We start from the raw sequence: 20,245 nt of genomic DNA, 5'->3' as shown, positions 1-20,245 counted from the left end.
TGTCATTTAGAAAGTACAGTTTTGAAAACATATGCTTTAGACTTCACTATACATGGAATCTTTCAATTTTAACTTTCAATTTTAAGATACTGGATAAATTATGACCAGTTAATTAAATTAGAGGAATTTTAAAATATATATACTCTGCACATTAATAAGATGCCTACCAAGCAATTATCTACTTAATATTTTCAGAGGTACCAATAAGCTAAAACAGTAAAGCCACATCCAAAACAAAAAAAATGTAAATAACTTTATTTATAATCTGTTTTCAAGTTAAATTGACACAAATTGAAGATGTGACCTTGTGGTAATAAGAAGTAGGAAAGGTTCAGAAATAGTAGACAAGCTGCATTTCGTCAGAGTGACTATCAGTAGCCCTCAAACAGCGTATGAAGATTTGTTCATGAGTTGCAGACTTAATTCTGTCTTCATATGAGTGAGTTTACTTCATACTCATTAGAAAACCAAAAGTGCAACAGGAATAATTTCTGTGGTGAATATTTCATTAGATGTTTTTCTGATCAGGCAGTTAGCATATATTTCCATGCAAGCAGGCTACAGGCCTTTACAGTTTGAGTGCGTAACATTTTCTTCTCTAACCATTATCACACTTACATGTTGATGGAATAATAATGATGCAAAATCAATTTGGTGTTAAATGTGTATTTGTTCAGTTAAATGAAAAACTGCCACTAACTTTAATTTAAAACACTATTTTCCGTGGTTGGGGTTTGCCACTTGATCTAGCAGGATGAAAAATTTTAGTGCAAAACAGAAGTGCAGTTATTACACAGGTAAAGGATTCCTTCCTCACGCTGTGTTAAAGGGATATTGCATAGCATTGTGAAACAATGCAGCCTATTCAAGGCCAAATAGATTTCAGCATAAATAATCCCTCTGTTCCTGGCTTCAATAGAAAAACATGTAATAACGGCTCCTGTTATTGGTTGCACTGTCTTTTATTGAGGCTATAAAGCCCTTTTTGTTAATACACAAGAAACAAAGAATGTTTACAAGTATTACACAAGTTGTAGCACATTCCAAAAAAGTTAGCTAATGCCACCATTGTAATACATATTCTGGTTACATATGATTTGTACAGGCTTAAAACCTAAACACTGATGATACTGTAGTAGTATGTAAAATATCCATAAAGATGATTTTAGTGTTTTCAAATAACAAACCAATAACTCATTTCTCTTTTACCTTGGGGATTATACTCTGATAAATACAATATAAGGCCATACCAGTGAACAATTTAAAAAATAAAGTATATTTATGGAAGACAGTACAACCTCTACATCAGTATGTTAGTATTACCACATTTTGTTGTTCTACAGGAATTCTCAACAGGTTCTTCACACTTGCTGTTTTAAAGTAGAAAGATCAACAGTGCTTCCAACAGAAGTATAAATTAATTGAGAGAGATCCCCATGTGCTATCCAGACATTCCTGGATTTACTACTCTCCCCTTAGCAAAGCTAATAAAACTCACTATGGAAGAAAATTAAGGAAATGTGGAGATTAATAGGAGTTATGTGCTAGGAGCAATGCTTCTTTCGTGACACAACACACAGAATACTGTTTGCACAGTAGTTTTAGCCCACATAGCACATACATACATTGACCTTTCCTGTAGACAGTATCCTTTCCTATTATGTTAGTGTAACTGAACTTAACTCACAGATTAGATTCAGAATCTTAACTACCTCTGAAAAAAGATCACATTGAAAAGCTTCCTTGTCATCAGATGTTGTTGACAGTTTTTATTTGGAAATCTATTTAATGTGAAGTTTAAATATCTTCACAACCCTAACAAGGCAGCCAGAGCAACTTACAGATATATTTTTTTAAGTAAGTGCTGCGTGTAGGGTTGCTTTGTTGAAGAAACTACAAATATCTTGATGCCGCTGCAATAAGTGCATGTATTCAATAGAGGATAATGTGGATTTTGTGATTGTGGGATTTTTTTTGTTTTCTCCATTTCATTTCTCCTTGGATCCAGCTGCATTTTTCCCTGTGTTTTGGCTGCTGAAGGCTCATACAATGGATGCACAGATTTCTTAGTGGAATCCCTGACTTAGTCCCACTTTTGCATTTTCTGAGTTTGTTGGTTTCTTTTGCCCACAAAATAGGTATAATGTGTAATGTCCAAGGAGTTACTGTGTCTTTTTCCATTTAGGAGCCTGTTTTATTGTCTGGGCTGCCTCTAGTCTGAGAGGCCAGTAGAGGGCACTTTGTCTTAGGAATCAAAGCAGGCTCCTCAAATTAGTTTTAGTTTTGATTTAGAAAGAGAAATAGTGTGTTGAAAAGCTCCCTGAAGCTGAAACAAATGCACCTCATCACAGAAATCAATGTGAGCAGCAAGCAGAATTTAAAAGAAAATACAGAAAAACAGTGGTCTGTTTCAGAATAAGGTTAGCTGGTAAAGAATGCCAATGTAAAAACAGAAATAACAAAAACTAGAAAAATCTTTAGCCATACAATCATTGCTAAAAGAAGATAACATACAGTGAATCTGAGGCCAGTGATTTATCGTGCAGGAGCAGGAAGAGAATTCTTCTAAGGCAATCATTTCTTATTACTTTTCAGTACAAGATATTTATGCAGTCTTTCGTGTTTTCAGTTATTTTATTACAGTTATGAATGTTAAGCCTATGTTAAATACTGCATGCCTATGGAACGTAATACAGTTCGCAATGCCTATGAAAACATAACCACTCTGCTGGCCTCCAGGGTTGATCTGAGGGTATACATGGCAGCTGAGGAGTCTGAAACTCCTTAATACTATTTCCTTACCAAGCCAAATTGTATCTTGGTGTATGTATAATTCCACTTTAGAATTATCTTTTTTTCTCTACAGTTGCTACTCCTTCATATGCAGTCATTTCCTTTTCTCCAGCCAAGATGAAAAAGTACTTCATGTTACCGTTGACAGCCTCTCCGCAGATATAAACAGGCTTCAAGCAGAAGTTTATGTACATTCTACACTCCAACACTGATTTACACTCATAGAAGGGCATATCAGATGTCCATTAAAAGGACTGATGAAGCTATTGTTTCAGCAGTTGTAACAGAATTAGAATTACAGTATTAGAATAACAGTATTAGAATAACATGCCTTTTACATTTTAGAATTAAGGATTTTAGAATTAAGTTGTTACACTAAATCAGACAACTGCAGAACTCCTTGCCATTCAACACCCATGGAAATTACTCAAATGCACCTACTGAAAATGACTTGTACATAAGGATTTTAATAAACCACTGAATGCATTTAGTATATTAATTTTCCAGGATTAACTATACATTAAATGATGTTATGTGCAATAGATCTGTTTAACAGATTTATTCTCGTTTGCAAACACGCACAAAGAATTTTCAGTCTTCTATTCAAGCAGAAGAGTTAACGATGGTGCTTTTGCTGCTAACTATGGTATGCATTTTGGGGTTATATATCATTTCAATTCACAGTACTCATTTAAGTCAGGAATGTTCCTCAGTGCTGCCACTGAAAGATCTGCTCCGGACATGATTTCTCAGTTGCTCTATGAGCTCTGGATTCTGCTGCTGTATCTGCTGTGCAAACTGCTGCCCCCTGTGTTGAAAAGTTTTTAAATAATTGAAAAAATAACAGGTTTTGTAACACAATAAGATAACCTAATATAATTGAATACTACATCGTAGGAAAGACTAAAGATACCTTGATTAAGGCTATACAGCAAGGCAGCTATAGTATCGTGACATTATCTACTTGAAATCTCAACAGTCTCTTCTTCACCAGGTTTTTTGGACCATTTTTGTATTTGGTAACATGGAAAAAAAGTATTGTGTTACTTACTAAGATATAGGAGCAAATATATTTCTGTGATTTGCTCCCTTCTCTTTGAGATGATTTGTTCTAGTAATTGAAGGTAACTACTCTTAGATAACTAAGGTTGAAATGTAGTACATGGTTGGTAACTTGTAGCAAGAGCTCAACAGAAGAAAGCTTCTTGCGTGACTAAAGTAATAGCAGATGCATCTCCACAACAGTTGCAGCCTAAGATTGGAATTCTTGTTGAGATTCATTCCATGTAGCAGATAAGCATGATACTGGTTTACTACAAAAATCAACTATGCAAAATCTGTTACCTCATGGGTGGCCTGCCATGGTACTCAATCTTCTTCATTTGCCCAAGTATCAAAGGTTAATCAGACTCTTTTCAACCAAAGTGAAGGTTGAAGAAAAGCCACCGTTTTCATAAGTCTAGGCACATTTTTGTACATAGCACGATTTTTGTAAAAATGGCCCTTGATTTTGCAGGGTCACAATCCTGTCTGGAAAGCCAATTATAATTTATTCTTCCCTTGATGAGGCAAAACTTAAAATGGTTTGAAGAAGGCTAGAAGACTGAAAATAAAATTGTAGGACTGTTACTAGGATTTGCCATATAAGCCATTGCATATTTTTGTGCTAACTCTTCCAGATGCATCATTCTTATAATGTTATAAAATCTGGGGTTCTGTTTTTTGTAAAAGCCACTCTCTTACTATTATCTGAGTTCCCTGGAGTCCTTCTAGTCTAAATGTAGGTTTGCCAGAGCGCTGTCAGTCAGGAAACAACTTTAGAACTTGTTACAACTTGTGCGAGGTAAATCTAACTTTTTTAAGTCTGGGATATCAGCTAGTAACAATTTCAACACAGTTCACACAAACTCAGGATCAACCAATTTGAAATGCACTTGGTACCAGTAACTGAAAGGTTTGAGTAGCACTGAAGTTGCGTTTAGAAAATTAATGCTGTATGAAAACCAGAAAATAAAACTGAGCACATGGTCGTTGCAATTGACATAAGACTTTAAGACCTTTGATTTAATAATAATCGGGCACACAATGAGGAAAGGCTGCAGTTTAACTGGTTCAATACTATTCCTTTTTAAAACATGGTGAGCTATGAAGTTTCTACAAATGTATCAGTAAAACTAAACTATGATTCATAGTACTTACGCATGGATCAGGCTGGACAAATCTGACAGGCCTCCGACACCTGCAGCAGGGCCACCAATGGCATTTGACATCATCCCTGACATCCTGGAATAGTTAGCACACTGTTTGCATTGGGGTCTGCAGGAACCTTTACAGTAAGCAATAAACTCTAGTTCTTTGCTGAATTGTAGGGAGGAACTAAGCTGAGGAAGAAGCGGAGAGGAAGAAACTATTTACAGTAAACAAATACAAAATCACATTTTCAGGAATTCAGTACTGACTACCTTTTCTTTTAGTTCAAACCCTTAAAGACATTTGTTTCAGTAGTACTCCATTTTTATACTTACAGTTGTTGAACTTGGGGATTCTGCATTAAGCTTGCTGCCTGGAATAGACAATATATAGCTACAATTACAACATTTTACAACACTTTTATTACATATGTGTCACTGAAAAAAATGTGAAAAAAAATCAAGGTGTATTCTATGTTTTATTACAAAGTTAGGCGTATGTACAATGATGTGTGATCACCAGCAAAAATAATCATTACAGTTAAATATTTGAAAGATACGATGGTGAGATAATTCATAACATGTTAGACAACAGATACTGAAAAATATGACAAACATATGTCAAACATAAAAACCCTGTACCTTAAAAATGAAAAAAATAATAAAATAAAATAAAATATCTAAGTGCAAAGGTTTTCTATAAAGCATTTAAAATCCCCAGGCTTCAGAAATCATTTTTGCAACTATTTAAGTAGTAGGAATAAGCTCTTAAAGCAAAAGCCAGATAAACAAAATATTGCAGAGCAAATCAGATTGTGAACTTACTTTATACCATAGTTTTGTAACATATTTTCTTTGGTTATTTGTATATCTTGTGCATCTTCTTACTTTGTTTTAAGAATGAGGTTATTTGTATTTTCATTCACAAGGTACCTCAAAAATTCTGTTGTGTTTACTGTAGTGTAAACCAGGTAAAAGCTAGTAATATAATTCTTAAACTTAAAGCTAGTAATATAATTCCTACAAAAATCTGTGGCCAAAGATTAATGCATAATGCAGTGTGTGCCTCTTCACTATTTTATAGAGTGTACTAAAAAAGCCCAGACATAAAAACATTAGTTGGCCAATATATCTTCATACAACCTCTCAAATGTAAATCAGGAAATAAGTATTTTTTGCATTTCTTTCCTGCAAATTCCATTCTTCAAAGTTAATCTATACCATTTGGCTAAGACAGATCTTCATGAAGAGAAAACTATTGAGGAACAAAACTGCAGCTTGAAAGAGTGCTGGAAGTAAAGGAAAGCACAACATATTACTTAGATTCACTATTTGCAATCTCTTGAAGTACTACACATAAAGAGGTCAGGGATAATTTGAAAGGTTAAAGAACAAAAAGTTGTTCTGTGCAATTATAAGCTTTAGCCTTTTGTTGGGTAGACTGCATCTGAATCAACAGCTATTCATTTAAGAGGAAATGTCTTTGGTTGCTATCAACTGTGGTGGATAAAAAAAGATATCCCCACTATGATGATGACGTGTTTTGCTACTCTTGCCATCTTTGAAAGCAACACAGCTATCTATGTATATCACTGTATGTTCATAAGTAGGATAGAATCAACTGGAAACGGCAAGCAAATGGCAAGCAAGGAAATGGCAAATGGGATCCTGGGCTCCATCAGGAGAGGAGTGGTCAGCAGGGACAGGGAGGTGATTGTCCCTCTCTACTCGGCTCTTGTGAGGCCCCATCTGGAGTACTGTGTCCAGGTGTGGAGCCCTCAGTACAAGAAAGACATGGAGATCTTGGAAAGGGTCCAGAGGAGGGCGACGAAGATGATCAGGGGGCTGGAGCACCTCCCCTATGAGGACAGGCTGAGGGAGTTGGGCTTGTTCAGCCTGGAGAAGAGAAGGCTGCGGGGTGACCTCATTGCAGCCTATCAATACCTGAAGGGAACCTACACCCAGGAGGGGAGTAAACTCTTCAAAAGGGCTGACAACAGCAGGACTAGGGGAAATGGATCCAAGTTGAAGGAGGAAAGATTGAGGTTGGATGTTAGGGGGAAGTTCTTCACAAGGAGAGTGGTTAGGCCCTGGAACGGGCTGCCCAGGGAGGTTGTGGATGCCCCGTCCTTGGACGTGTTCAAGGCCAGGTTGGACGGGGTCCTGGGCAACCTGATCTGAATGTGTATGTTTGGTGGCCCTGCTAGGCAGGGGGGTTGGAACTACATGATCCTTGAGGTCCCTTCCAACCCGGGTGATTCTGTGATTCTGTGAAATCTGATGAGCATTAGAGTAAATTTATCCTGCCTTCTTGGTTCAAAAACAAAATGACTTAGAAAAGTTTAAATTCAGTATAATGCATCTTATCTATTATAAGCATTAAAAACACTTGTTATTAAACAAGAGTTGTTCTTAAAACTTCAGCCTTAAAAGCAATGTAATGTAAAGCCTGAAATACACTCACCATACTAATGAAGGCAGGATTGTTGATCAAGCTTGCCATGTCAAAACTCAGCCCAGTTCCAGTCTAGAAAGAAGTAAAATTTGAAGGTAAGCTTACCTCCAAAATACCAGTCAAAACCATTGTTAATAAATAGATGCAGAGCTAACTTACAGGACTGGACATGTCTCTTAGTTTCTGTTCTGCTATTTTCAAATTTGACTTATAAGAGTCATTTTCTGGATCAAGATCCAGTGCTTTTTGGTAACTGGTAATTGCTTCTTCATATTTGTTCACTGAGGTCAGAGCCAACCTAATGTGAAATAAAGAAATCCTGGGTAGAACATTATCAACCATCAAAAGATAACGATACATTTTCTGCTTCAATTAAAAAAATATCTCACCACTAACTATCTTCACAGTAAATTAAAGGATGTTTTGCTGTTGTGTTACTACTGCTTAGTGTAAACCTTTATTACTGCAGAACAGATGATCCTCAAGAACTCATCTGGCATCATCTGCTCCATACATAGGAAAGTTTCATTAAAAAACTCTGGCGTTATCAAATGATTTAGTTTATGAAAACACAAATTGAGCTCAGAAATTCCTCTTATTGTTTCCTCCAGTCCTTTTGATCCAAGAGATTATTTGGAAAGGTATATTAGAAGATAAGTAGAGTTAAGATACTTGTAATTTGAATTCTGCTGCTGCAAGAAAACGAAGAGTAAAACCAATTTCAATCTAAAAGGCTTTTGCACTGGATCAGTGTACGGTTTTCCTCTTGGATCTTCTACATCACTGCTTGACAAAAAGGATATAGATGATAGTAGCAATATCTTTAAAAAAGATACATTTCAGAGAAACCTGCTCAATTTCTGAAAAACATTGTTTTCCAGCTGCTCAGGAGTGCACAGAATGGATTATGTACTATTTCTGAAACAATATTTGTTTTCAGATTTGTTTAGCATTAAAAACATTTCCTTTATTGGAGCTATTCCGTAAGTCCAGCTGGTTGCAGTTCTGCCTTCTACTATATAGTCAATTTACACTGATCACAAAACTAACCTGATTTTTTCTTCATTTTGTGAAAGATCTGTGTAACCTACATTCCACTAAAAGTTAGTACTCCAGTTTCCCTTTAGTATGTGCTGAGCAATCAGACAGGTTTGATAAGCTTGTGTTAATAACCAGCATGAGATCTTGGTCTTTTATCACAGGCAAGAGGGTTCAGTGTGTTAGATACATCAATCATGGTCATCACTCTCAGCTGTAACAAACTCAGTAACAGCATAAAACTCCAGTATGAAACTTTTGGAGTAACTCATGCAATGCTAATGTTTTCTCAACACAATTGCTCTCATGAACTCTGTTCTTGGCCCATAAATTAGCAGTTTCTAACCAGAGGATAAATGCAGTCAGATATTTCTGTGATGCAACTGCATTTATTTATGGAAAAAGTATGTAAAATTCTACTTCTTGGTATACACTACAGTCTGAACAGGAGGCGAGTCTCCTTGCTCACTATTCCAGATTCAGCATTTCTTATAACTGTCTACACAGCTGCATATTTCTGTAAGACTTCTGTTTATTTCTGTGACATCAAGATGCAGAATTTTACATCAAATCTTCAGAAAAAAACTGACACACTTTTGTAACTCAGTCAGAAAAACTAGCAATCTCACATGAAGTTTTTCTTTTGAGACAATAGTTTCTGCTCTTCCCCGGTTATTACTAAACAAGCACTGTATCCTTACTCAGCCTATGCCATATACATTAATCTTTCAAGCTTCTGAGTTGAACAGCATCCTGTAGTTGAGAATATATCCTCTTTTAAAGCAATCAGACAAGGAAAGGAAAAGCTTGAGTGCTTGAGAATGTGAGATCCCACTTAACTATTCATGAAATAGTACACTGATCTCACATTCAAAACTCTAAAATAACCTCCAATTTTCTATTAAATCACCCTGTACTTTTCTTCCATCTCACTGAAATCTGAAGATCCTTGGATTCTACCATATACAGAAAAAAAAGTCTAAGGAGAGTTACATAACCCTTACAATATCAAAGTGAAATAATTATGCACTATCTCAAGGCTACATTTGTACTAATAAAATAAACTGTGTCTGGGAAGGTTTTCAAATTACAGAATTCTATCATTTTTTATTTGAAGTAAATGTTCCCTGGCATGCAGTCCCAAGCCAGCTAGCCCAAACAATTCTGGGGCATGGTTCAGAAGTTAACACAGGCCAATGCAATTTAGCAATAAGCAGCTTGAATGTGGTCACTCCGTAACTAGATTTTAATCAATAATATGGACATGGGCTATTTTGTGCCAACTGACCCCAAAGAACCACCCCAAACATTTTCTGAATTTACATCAAAAGCCAAAAGGCTGAAGAAGTATTCAGCCCACATCCTCACAATATGCTTTGTTAATGAAAATGCAAAGCTAGATATCTTACAATTATGGCCCTTCACTCCAATAGACATTCTCTGTCAAACTGCATTTAGCAGATCCTCTGCCTAAAGGGGCAGATCAATTAAAACTTAAGATCAATGAAACTTGAAGCTGACGTCATGACAGAGTCATCCTCAGAAAACTGCTACACTTTCAGAATAAGAACGTCAGCTATGTAAAACAACACAGCTCCACTTATCCCTGAGAACACGTGCTGATTAGCACATGGGTTTTCAGTATTCACTCAGATTTACATTAGCTTACCCCATTCTTCCATATGCTTTGCTGTACTTTGGGTCTATTGCTATGGCTCTCTCACAGTCCTTTATTGCTTCACTGTACTTATTGAGTTTACTTTGAGCAGCTGCCCTAGGAGAAGGCAGAGAAAGAAAGGAGAGAGCTTAGTCAAGAAAAAGTAACAAGATCAACACAAGCTTACGTTTTTACATGTTATGTTTTTACATCATACATGTTTAATCTTTCTGACTTTTCATTCACTACTTAGACAATGTGTCAGCTTTCCTCAATGGAGTAGGACAAACGAACATTCTTAATATGCTAAGGTGTATTGCTGGAGTAGGGCTTTGGAGAACACACTTGTCTTTGAAGGCACAAAGGAGAAATAATCCTAAGAAACTGTTCTACATCCAGCTTATGACTATGCACAAGATACATCACAAAACCTATTGCATGAAGTGAAACTCTCAAGTAAAATCATTTTTCCAGTAAGGAGTATATTTTTAATGCTGTCCAAAGGAATGTTGTAGTTTTTTTCTGCTCTCTTAGCAGTTACGAATCTGTGCTTCAGGAAGTACAGAATTGCCTTTCCATAAGAACCATCCCACTTGATCTCTGAAACTGGCTTCAGGAGAACAACCTAAGCAGCTTTTGCCAGTTCTGAACTGAAGCCATCTTTATTTTACACACACACAGTTGTATCTCAGTAAAACTCATGCTTGCAAATAAATTGGGGTGACACTTCTCAACAATCTCTGAATTACTAAATAAAAATTGCACCTCTATGTCAGCAATAACACTGAAATACTAAATGCTGTGGTTATTTACACTTGCACTTGCCCTAAAAAGATGATAGTAACAAATTAACTCTCAAAATTTCCCACTTTGAAAGGTCTAATAATAATCCAGTTTATTCTTCCTTTATTAAAAAACTATGGGAGAAATACAGTATTTCCATTACATGTAGCATTTTTTTTTAATTTTAAATTAGAAGAGCTAGATGCTACAATCACCACTCAATTCCTTCTCCTGTGATAGCTTGAAATGGTATTATTTTTTCCTGACTTCGTACAAGTAGTCTGTTGAGAAGACATTCTTGTCCTTTTAAATATTTAGCATACTTCACAGTTTTGTAGTTCTGAAAATGCCAGTAAGTTTTATACATAAAACTTGGGGATTGTGCTTCATCTGTCATGCATTTCAGCAGAAAATGTTCTTTCCATATTTACAAAGAAAAAGAAAAGTGCAGACAGTTAAAGCTGCAGTGGTATCTAATCTCTCTCATTTTCACAGAGCTGACAGTAAAAAGCAATACTTTAGAAAGCAGTAATTCCTGAGAAGAAAAAGGCCTATGCTAATTCAGATACTGCATACCTTCGGGAACTCCAGAGAAGTGCCTGTCTTCTTTTACCTAACTTTGTACAATACTGTGCTCATGGACATCAAGATTCGTTTTGGTTCTCATAAATGTAGCACACAGAATGAAAAATTTCTGCCTCTTTTTGCTAACTACAGATTTGCTGCTGAAGCTCATTCTATTGAAGAAATTTTCTGTGACTTTGAAAGACTTTTGAATCAGGTCTTTTATTAACATTTTATATCTATAATCATTTATGTGATCAGTTTTCTACGTTAACATAGATTATTTACATTTTTGGCTACTACTTTAATGATATAAAATGAAATTACTAAGTTGTGCTTTCCCTTTCCCTTTATGCTTGCCACAAAACACTGAGTCTCACTTGTCACAAATTAAACTCTGAGTAATGGAAGCACAACGTCCAGAAAGGAAAAATCCACTGCATGCAGTACCACAAGGACAGGTTGACAGCACTCAAATTGTGATCTCCTTCTGGTAACAGATGCACTCAGGAATAAGGTACAGAGGTGCTGTAGAGGCAGGGCATAACTGCCTGTAGAGCCTCTAATTACAGAGGGCTCTCAAAATACACCACTTTTGTTCTAATACTGATCCTCAGGGCAATATACTGAAAGTGCAACCTCTGCTGCTGCTGCAATTACATGCTCTTCCAGACTTCATCTAGTCCCTTGTCAGTACTATGGTGAAGAACTTATTATACAACAAAATTGTAAGAACGTTGCCTTGTTATTTCTCAACAGATCATGCACAAAATTACAATCTTTGAAACCTCCAAAATCTTATACCCACATCACTGCTTTTTTCTAAGGCTAGTCAAAACTATAGAAGACTGAAATGACAACTAGACCACCAGAAGAAAAAGCTCTTATTATTCTCAACACACTGGGAACCACAGCCTATGTCATGATTTACTATAAACATCCTAACCTACAAAAAGCTGACATCTAGTGTCAAAGTAATTTTAAAGCCCATATGACACCTTCTGATACAGATTTGCTGAGGTATCTCAATTCTGCTTTATATCTGATAGAAATTCATCATGTTAATTTAAAAATATCAGTTTTTCTAGCCTCACATAGTTTTGATCTACATAATATTTTGTATTTTAAAAAATGTTTATGAGGTTTGGGAATAAAAAGTGTGTATTATTTTTTTTTTACCTGTTGCAGTAGTAGACTGCATTGTTTGGATCCAGTTCTATTGCCCTAGTGTAACAATCCACTGCAGCACCATAATTTTCTTCTTTCATATGATTGTTACCTGCAGTAATTACAAAAATCTCATAAGTAATTAGGAGACACATCAGTATGTTTTAAGAAAGTATAGAAGCCACATTACAGCACCTAAATAAGACAGTTTTGATGCATGCTTTTGAGATATATTCTTTAAAATGTAACTGGCATGGAATAAAGCAAATAGAATCATATACTATCTCTGTAAAGGTCATTAAGTGCATTGCAGTCCACCAGATAAGCCTTTATCTTCTTTTTTTTTTTTGCTTCTTCATACTTTTCGGACAGTTTTTGCTGCTAAGTAAAGATCAATTCATTGAGAAATAAGAGAGTTAAGACTGACAAGGTACATGCACTCAACAAGGTTGTACTACCCGACATTTCTCTAAAACAAAACTACTACTGATGGCCATCAAAGCTTGAATTTTTGATACTGGTCTGAACCAAAGGTGATCAGAAACACTGTTAAGTTGGAGCTAGTATGAGTGGGTACCGATTGCGCTCTCTCTCCAGCTAAAAACTGGTTAAAGAAAACAGAAGAATACAGAGACCTACTATTTATGCTGCGATTAAGAAATCTAGGAAAAAAGGAAAAACAACTCTAATATTCCACGTTGCATGAGACAAAAAAAAATCCTAGTACATTTCACAAACCCTTGAGGCCTGACAGATAAGGAGGTGCAATACACCGACCAGAATCACCGAATGCGGTAATAGCCACAAAATAAAGCGCTGGATATCTTACAGCCCTGTAATCATACCAAGTGCTGCCAGTGCTTTCTTAGAATCCAGACAGAGCACATCACTTAGCTCTCTTAGAGCATAATGATCATCGTGAAAAATAAGCTGCATTTTTTTGTACAGGTTATGTTGCTCAATACAGATGCAATATTATCACTACCCATGATAACAACAACAGAAAAAAACCCTTAACAAGATGTTAATTTCTTTGTCAATTTACAAACCTTCATCCTTCAGATGGTCAGCCTTCTCGATATCCTCCGGTAAAGAGTCGGAGAGAGGCAGCTTATCAATCTGTATGTAAACAAAATAAGCTTTTTTTTTTTTTTTTTTCTTTAAAACATAAGACCTGGTTACACTAAAAAGAATTGTCCATTCTGGTTGCTATTCTATCAACAAGAAAACAGATTTTCTGTATTGCAGAGGAAGTATGAAAGAACTAAAACATCACTAACATCCAGAGAAAGATAGCATGCTTTCTACAACCAAAGAAACCTTATGGCTCAACACACATTTCATCAGGAAGATGAAATATGAAATACGCAATCCATCATGGTTTTTGTGCTTCCTGTACTGGAAACTCTCAGGTAACACTTATTTGTACACTTCTGAAAAGTTACCACTTTGAGGTTAGTGCTCTTCTAAATTATTTCCACAATGGAGTGAGAAGCATCAGAAAACTGTAGATGACCTCAAGCACTGTGCAGATAATTACCTCTGGGAATCGCATAATGCTGAACTGGGGATAAAAGGAATAAAATCCTTTAGGTGACAGCTTGACCTCCACTGTTTAGTAATCTTATGCATGGAATTGTCCTTGTCTTTCTTGAGGAAAGTAATTCCTCATACTGTCCCAAAAGAGTTCACTCTATTATGTTTTACAGAAATTTCATATTTTTTTTCCACATATTTTCCTTAAGCTTTCACATTGTTTTGGTCTATACAGCACTTTTAAGGTTGTGCATGAAGTACAAAATCTTATCAGAAACTGGGAAAACAATGCTAAAATTTAAATTTAAATCTTACCTTGCGGAAAGAATTTGCAAATATTTCTATCAAATGCTGTGGAGGTGCAAGATGAGTATCTTCTGGGTTAATCTTAAAAACGGTCTCCAGACACTGAATTGCAACTTACAAGGAAAATAATAATAATTAACTCAACAGTTTCTCAACAGAAAGAAATGTAATTGCATTAATTGATTTGTGAAGTTGTGGCTCACACTTCCTTATTCAGCTACTAACAGCTGCAGTATGGGGCACACCACAAGACTGACTAAAAGCTATATAAAATATTTACCTGCTCTGCCATTATTCTTAAACAAATATATAATATTTCTTTGAATCCTCTGAATCATCTGATTCATCAAATGATTAAACGGCACTCCCAATCCCACAATAATTACCTATGCTCAAAATATGCAATTCTAGAGTAGACCAAATATCAAAATGAAGTTTCAAATGTGAGCACATAATTTCAGGCAAAAGAAGATAAATAGGAATTACTATATGTAATTCTGTATAAACACATTTTCTGTTATTTATAATATCTGAAATTGAATCAATGCTTTCCCTAACATTTTGAGAATCTGGTAGAATGTTTCCATCAAAGTACATCATCAAATGTTTTAGACTGAAAACTGAGAAGGAACAAAGAAGAATCTTCGTGAAGCCTAATTTGAACAGAAAAATGAATGATTTAATATTATACTTTTATATTTTATTTTATACATATTTTATATATTTTATATACATTTTAACCTGAACTAGAAATTACTTGGAATAGATGAACTCAAACTATCACTAAAAATTAATCTTAGAATTTGAAATCAATTTTAGTTCAGTGCATTACAAGAGACCTGAATGCTGATCCAAATGTTAAAGTAAAATTACTGAAAGTTAATAAGACCAGTTCCAGGAGACTTAAAAAGTAAACCTGTAAAATAAATACCAAAACTTAGAAGATTTTTTTAAAGCTTCTCATAACATACGAAGTGTAGTGAAATTAAAGCTTGAGTCTATAGTTAAACATGCATAGCACTTATTCCTATGGCCTATAAATGTTGGACATACATTGGTTTTTCAGATTCTAAATTACTCAGTAAGTGTGCTGAATGATTTGTGTTAAACTCTTTTGTCTCTTGGTAAGTAGAAAAACTTCTAGGAAAGTGAGCACTGATTATGCTGAATTCTGAATTATATATTAGTAGTACTCCTTATCAGTGCAGATCAGTCTCAACCTACTTCATCTTTTGTATAACTACCCTCATCCAAAGCGTCCAAACTACTATGCAACCTTCACCTTAAGCAGTGCATTCCACAGTTTCAAAAGCACTCCTTTGAGAACTCACTGCAGGAAGAAGCAAATAAATAAATAAAACCATAGCCTTTCTCCATCTGTATAGAGTTTCTGCTTTAATTCCACTGTAATAGGTGCTACAAACAGGAACAACACGTAGAAACTGTATACACAGAAGGGAAATGACTGCCTCTCAAATACATTATCTAAAATACAGCTTGGCAGAAGTGAAGTTGCTAATTCATACAGTACTGTTGAGTATTAGCCAACAGAGTTTTGTACCATTCATCTAAATCCTGGACTGCAGAAGAATGTATTTCTCCAATCTATCTTTTCTGATTATTCCTGTTTCCTCAAACTAAGGTATTTTATTCATCATGTAAGCATGGGAAACTTTCACTATCATTGACATCATGTTATAATTTGAACACACAAGAGCTTGAATATATGCCAGACTTATATTTTGATAAATTCTCAATTATATTTATAATGTTCTACTTCTTTTTATTGTTTTCGTGGGGAATAGAAAATACTTAAAATTACTTTCTGGCACAGCCACTCATACCCTATTTTCTTTTTTCACAAATACCAAGATACATAAGTTACCAAGGAAAAATATCAGTCAAATTTTGTCCTTTAAGCTTCCACCTGACATTAACCAATTCCACTGGTAAGACCTGGACTATTGCTATTCCACATGCAGTAAAGATATTTTGCACAATAAAATGAGCCAATTACTTAGAATGCTTGCCTCTGATCATCTAACACTTAGCATATGGTAAGAAACTGCTGGCAGGGTACAGCTCTAAAATTAGGATTTCATATCTGTATTAAAATGGTAAACTTTACATAAGCATTTAAGCGAGGGTTTCTAATATTTTTATTCAGAAAATCTATAAAATGTTGATTCTTTCAGGCAAACAGAGGGTAAGACTGCTTTTAAAGATTTACTTGTATCCAGGTAAATCTTCATAGGCATAACCCGATGTTTATCAGTGTTGTAAAAAATCAAAAGGAATATTGATCTGCTATCATGCAATTGCCAAAAACATGACTTTCTTTCATGACCCGATTATAACTTCACTGTAATACTATTATAACCTAATAGTTAAATTTAAATTCATACATGTGGAAAGTGATAGTCATCTATATGTGTTGCTCCAAATGTAGCGCCTCCTATTTATTTCCACAGAAACTTTGACATCCACAAAGAACACAGTAACACTATTTGACAAAGAAAATCCTCAGCTACAAAACACTGTTTGTCAGCACATTCACCACCATTAGTTATGTATTCCTGCCAGCAATGAACAACAAAAGCACTCCTGAAGTGTTTGTGAAAATCTGGACCAGCAGAGGTACCCTGCCACCACTGCTGAAACGCACCACCCACCGCTCACTGCGCTCACATCCATTGCTTGGTCTCCATAAACATTCAGCAACTGTTGCAAATGTTAATGGGTGCCAATTTTTCCAGGTGGAAGAACTCAGTGTCACACCTTTGCTCCATCCACTGCCTCTCTGCTGCTATCTGTCACATGGCAACAACATGGAATGGAGTATTGGTGGGAATACTGGCTCAGCTTCAACTGCCATACCACAAATACCTGCCTCTGACATTGTGAGCCAACAGAATACAGTGACGCAACAGCAGGTCTGTGGAATAACCTTTGAATAACATGGAACAAATGTTTCTTTCTGGCTTGTATTAGTGAAAAACTACAATATAAAAGCAACAGACACTGAAAGGAAGAACATTCCAGGTTTCCCTTTCTAAGTTCATGTCTTTGAGAAGCATGACTTGCTTCTCAATCCCAGCTCCTTACAGTTCACATAACTGCCAGGATGACATTTATTGCCCTGCTATTCCCTGACTCCAACTTATCCTCCTCTTGAGATATGAAGCCTAAGACTGCTTAGAACAGTGTGCAGGTCTCTTATACAGATGCCATGAAAAGCACATCACAGAATTAATAACTGTGATACTACTTCCTAGGAATTAGAGAAAAGAATGACAGCAATGAAATTGGATGTTGTGTTGAGGGACATGGTTTAGTGGGAGCTATTGGGAATAGGTGAATGGTTGGACTGGATGATCCTTTAGGTCTTTTCCAACCTTAGTGATTCTATGATTCTATGAAATCAATGTGTATTGCTCTGTTGGAGGAGGAATACAAACATAGAAATCCATCTTTCTGAGGCTACATTTTTTGTTAATAGAAACTGTACTACAGTGAAGATATTCCTCATTGTGCACTCTTTGTTATTGCTATTTATGTGAAAAAGCTATAGTTAATAGCTATTTTTATTTTATTTTTTTTCTATATTTTATTTTCTATACCTATGGGTTCTTTTAGCTCTCCCTGATGGACTACCTGCAACTCTTGTATGTCTTATAAGAATAAGGAAACAGTTCTCCCTGTCTTCCATGTGCCTTAGCATAGCTTCCAAGAGGATCTGTTCCATCACCTTTGCCAGCACAGAGGTGAGACTGACAGGTTGGTTGTTCCCTGCATCATCCTTTTTGCCCTTCTTAAAAAGTGTACCCAGGATGGCATGCGTCTCACTGGCACTGCCATCACACATCAGTACTATTGCAGCTCATTCATTACCAATGGCAGCCCCAAACCCATTATCTTTGTTGCTTCAGTAACACATCTCTAAGTTTTAGATGTGCATGAAATTGTCTGGTGTCAGTCCTGGTGAACGCTGGCAGATGGGTATTTAGGAACTTGTGAGGGCCTCTGGCAAGCAGTGTAAGAACCATACTCTTAATGAAATGGATGCAAACGTAAATCATTCCCATAGCCTGCTCTCTGGCACTGCCTAACTTGATGCAATTCAAAGTATCTAGTACTTAAAATCAATTTTGTGACTTTAGAACATTTTTAAAATGAGAGATGGCTTAAAACAAATAATTTCTGAAATACTGTGATCTTATTCACATGCCATTTTGTGGTAATTTCACTTAGATAATTCCATTTACGCTCAGTGGTAACATACACCAAATTATGTAATGTATGCATGCGCACAACCTGCCCAAGTATTGTCAGCTTCACCACTTACCTTCCAAGCTTTCTTGTTCATCTGGAGTGAAAGTTTCCATCTGACTCTGCTCTCTCAAGAAATGGATGAAAGCATAAACCAAGCGCTTGACCGATGACATTTTCAAACTGATGAATTTCTCCTGTCTTAAAAAGAAATAGGATCTCTTATTTCAGAGGAAGAAAAAGGGGGGAGAGGGGAAAGAAAAGCCTTGTAATATGTCAGAACATACGCTTTGGGCCCAGCTCTGAATTTCCTGGAGCACCTCGGTTAGAAGTGAACACATCGTATGAAAAATTATCCTTCACAAAAATCCCAATATGACACTACCCTGAAACGAGCCCTTGGGTCATGCAGGTTACAAGCATCACCTGCAACGTGCCAACCTGCCATCGGAAGGGCAGAGATTTCCTCAGATTCATTCCAGCAGGAAGATTCACAGGGGATATAACTCATGAACTTCTGTTTCCAAAGGATACTGTTTGGATATATATATTTTTTCCCCTAAGACACTTGCATTTTGAAGAGGGAAAACATGCCTGAGTCATAATCGACTGAGACCTACACTGAGTAGCAATGCGATGAAACAATTGAGCAGCAGCTGCCCTGCCCCGGACGCCGTGGTGCTGGTTGCTGCACGCCCGCCCCGGGCACAGCGGGAGCGCCGCGACCTCGGCTCCAGCGGGGATCGGGGACACGGGCGGCTCTGATTCACATTCCGCATCAGCTGCCAGTTACATAACTTTCCGGAAAACCCTATTTCCAACTTTCTGAGCTATTTTTCCCAGATCGTTTTGAATCAAAAGGGCCAGAGCTGACACCCAGCCCTCGAGGGAAAGCGGTGCTGCGATCGATGAACGGCAACGCCAGGATCGGCGTTGGCGAAATCCTGCGCACGCCCCCGGAGCTCTCACCGGAGGGCCGAGCTCGGCCGCCGCGGGCTGCGCACAGCGAAGGGCCTAGATAACGGCCAGCGAGAAGCTCCCGGGCCGGGCGGCGCCGCCGGCTCACCGAGTTCCAGCCGAGGGGCGCCGTGCCCTCGAGAGCTCCGGCGGCACGGCCCGGGGAACAGGTCCGCCCCACGCCCGCCCACCACCGGTCCGGTCAGCGCCGCCCCGGAACATCGCCTTACCGCGCGGCCAGCCGAGCGCGTCCCGTCAGCGCCGCGCGGAGCCGGGGATTGGGGCGCGGGAAGCGGCGGAAGCGGATGAGCGAGGTGGCAGCGCGGTCCCGGCGGCTGTGCCCGCGCCCGGCTGGAGGGCGGCGGCGGTGACAGCGGAGCGACACTGGCCCTTCGTCCTTCTCCTCCTCCTTCTGCTCCTCCTGCTTCTCCTCCTCCTCCTGGCCGTGTGGCCCCGCCTCCTCGCACGCCGCCCTCCCCTCGCTCCCCATGCTGGCCCTGCGCGCGGCTCGCAGGTAGGCGCGGCACGGCG

General features: G+C 37.5%; 2 protein-coding genes across 2 annotated transcripts in view; one reads left to right on the top strand and one right to left on the bottom strand.

Moving 5' to 3' along the window:
• Positions 1-235: 235 nt before the first annotated feature.
• Positions 236-20,204, bottom strand: SGTB (small glutamine rich tetratricopeptide repeat co-chaperone beta). The gene is made up of 11 exons (XM_052670459.1): positions 19,945-20,204; positions 18,834-18,958; positions 14,498-14,601; positions 13,696-13,765; positions 12,659-12,758; positions 10,145-10,249; positions 7,597-7,735; positions 7,447-7,509; positions 5,319-5,356; positions 4,993-5,076; positions 236-3,601 (listed from the first exon to the last, which is right to left on the bottom strand). Exons 1-11 carry the CDS (start codon positions 20,202-20,204, stop codon positions 3,490-3,492), a joined length of 1,200 nt encoding a protein of 399 aa, XP_052526419.1. The 3' UTR covers positions 236-3,489.
• Positions 20,094-20,245, top strand: part of NLN (neurolysin) — a 37,472-nt gene continuing 37,320 nt past the window's right edge. The window contains exon 1 of the mRNA XM_052670435.1: positions 20,094-20,228. Within this exon, the coding sequence (XP_052526395.1) occupies positions 20,203-20,228 (26 nt within the window). The 5' untranslated portion in view covers positions 20,094-20,202. The remainder of the gene's footprint in view (positions 20,229-20,245) is intronic.

Source organism: Tympanuchus pallidicinctus, unplaced genomic scaffold (assembly GCF_026119805.1).
Source record: "Tympanuchus pallidicinctus isolate F22 unplaced genomic scaffold, pur_lepc_1.0 scaffold9, whole genome shotgun sequence".
NCBI classification, from domain to species: domain Eukaryota; kingdom Metazoa; phylum Chordata; class Aves; order Galliformes; family Phasianidae; genus Tympanuchus; species Tympanuchus pallidicinctus.
Note: the sequence above shows the minus strand (reverse complement) of the source record. Positions and strands in the feature narration are given on the sequence as shown.

Bases quoted from the DNA above. Each gene is read 5' to 3' on its own strand.
- SGTB (XM_052670459.1), bottom strand. From the start codon at position 20,204: ATGGGGAGCGAGGGGAGGGCGGCGTGCGAGGAGGCGGGGCCACACGGC. The intron at 13,766-14,497 runs GTAAGATTTAAA...GTTTACATACAG, and splicing joins TTGCAAATTCTTTCCGCAAG to ATTGATAAGCTGCCTCTCTC. The intron at 3,602-4,992 runs GTAAGTACTATG...TTTTCAACACAG, and splicing joins TTGTCCAGCCTGATCCATGC to GGGGCAGCAGTTTGCACAGC.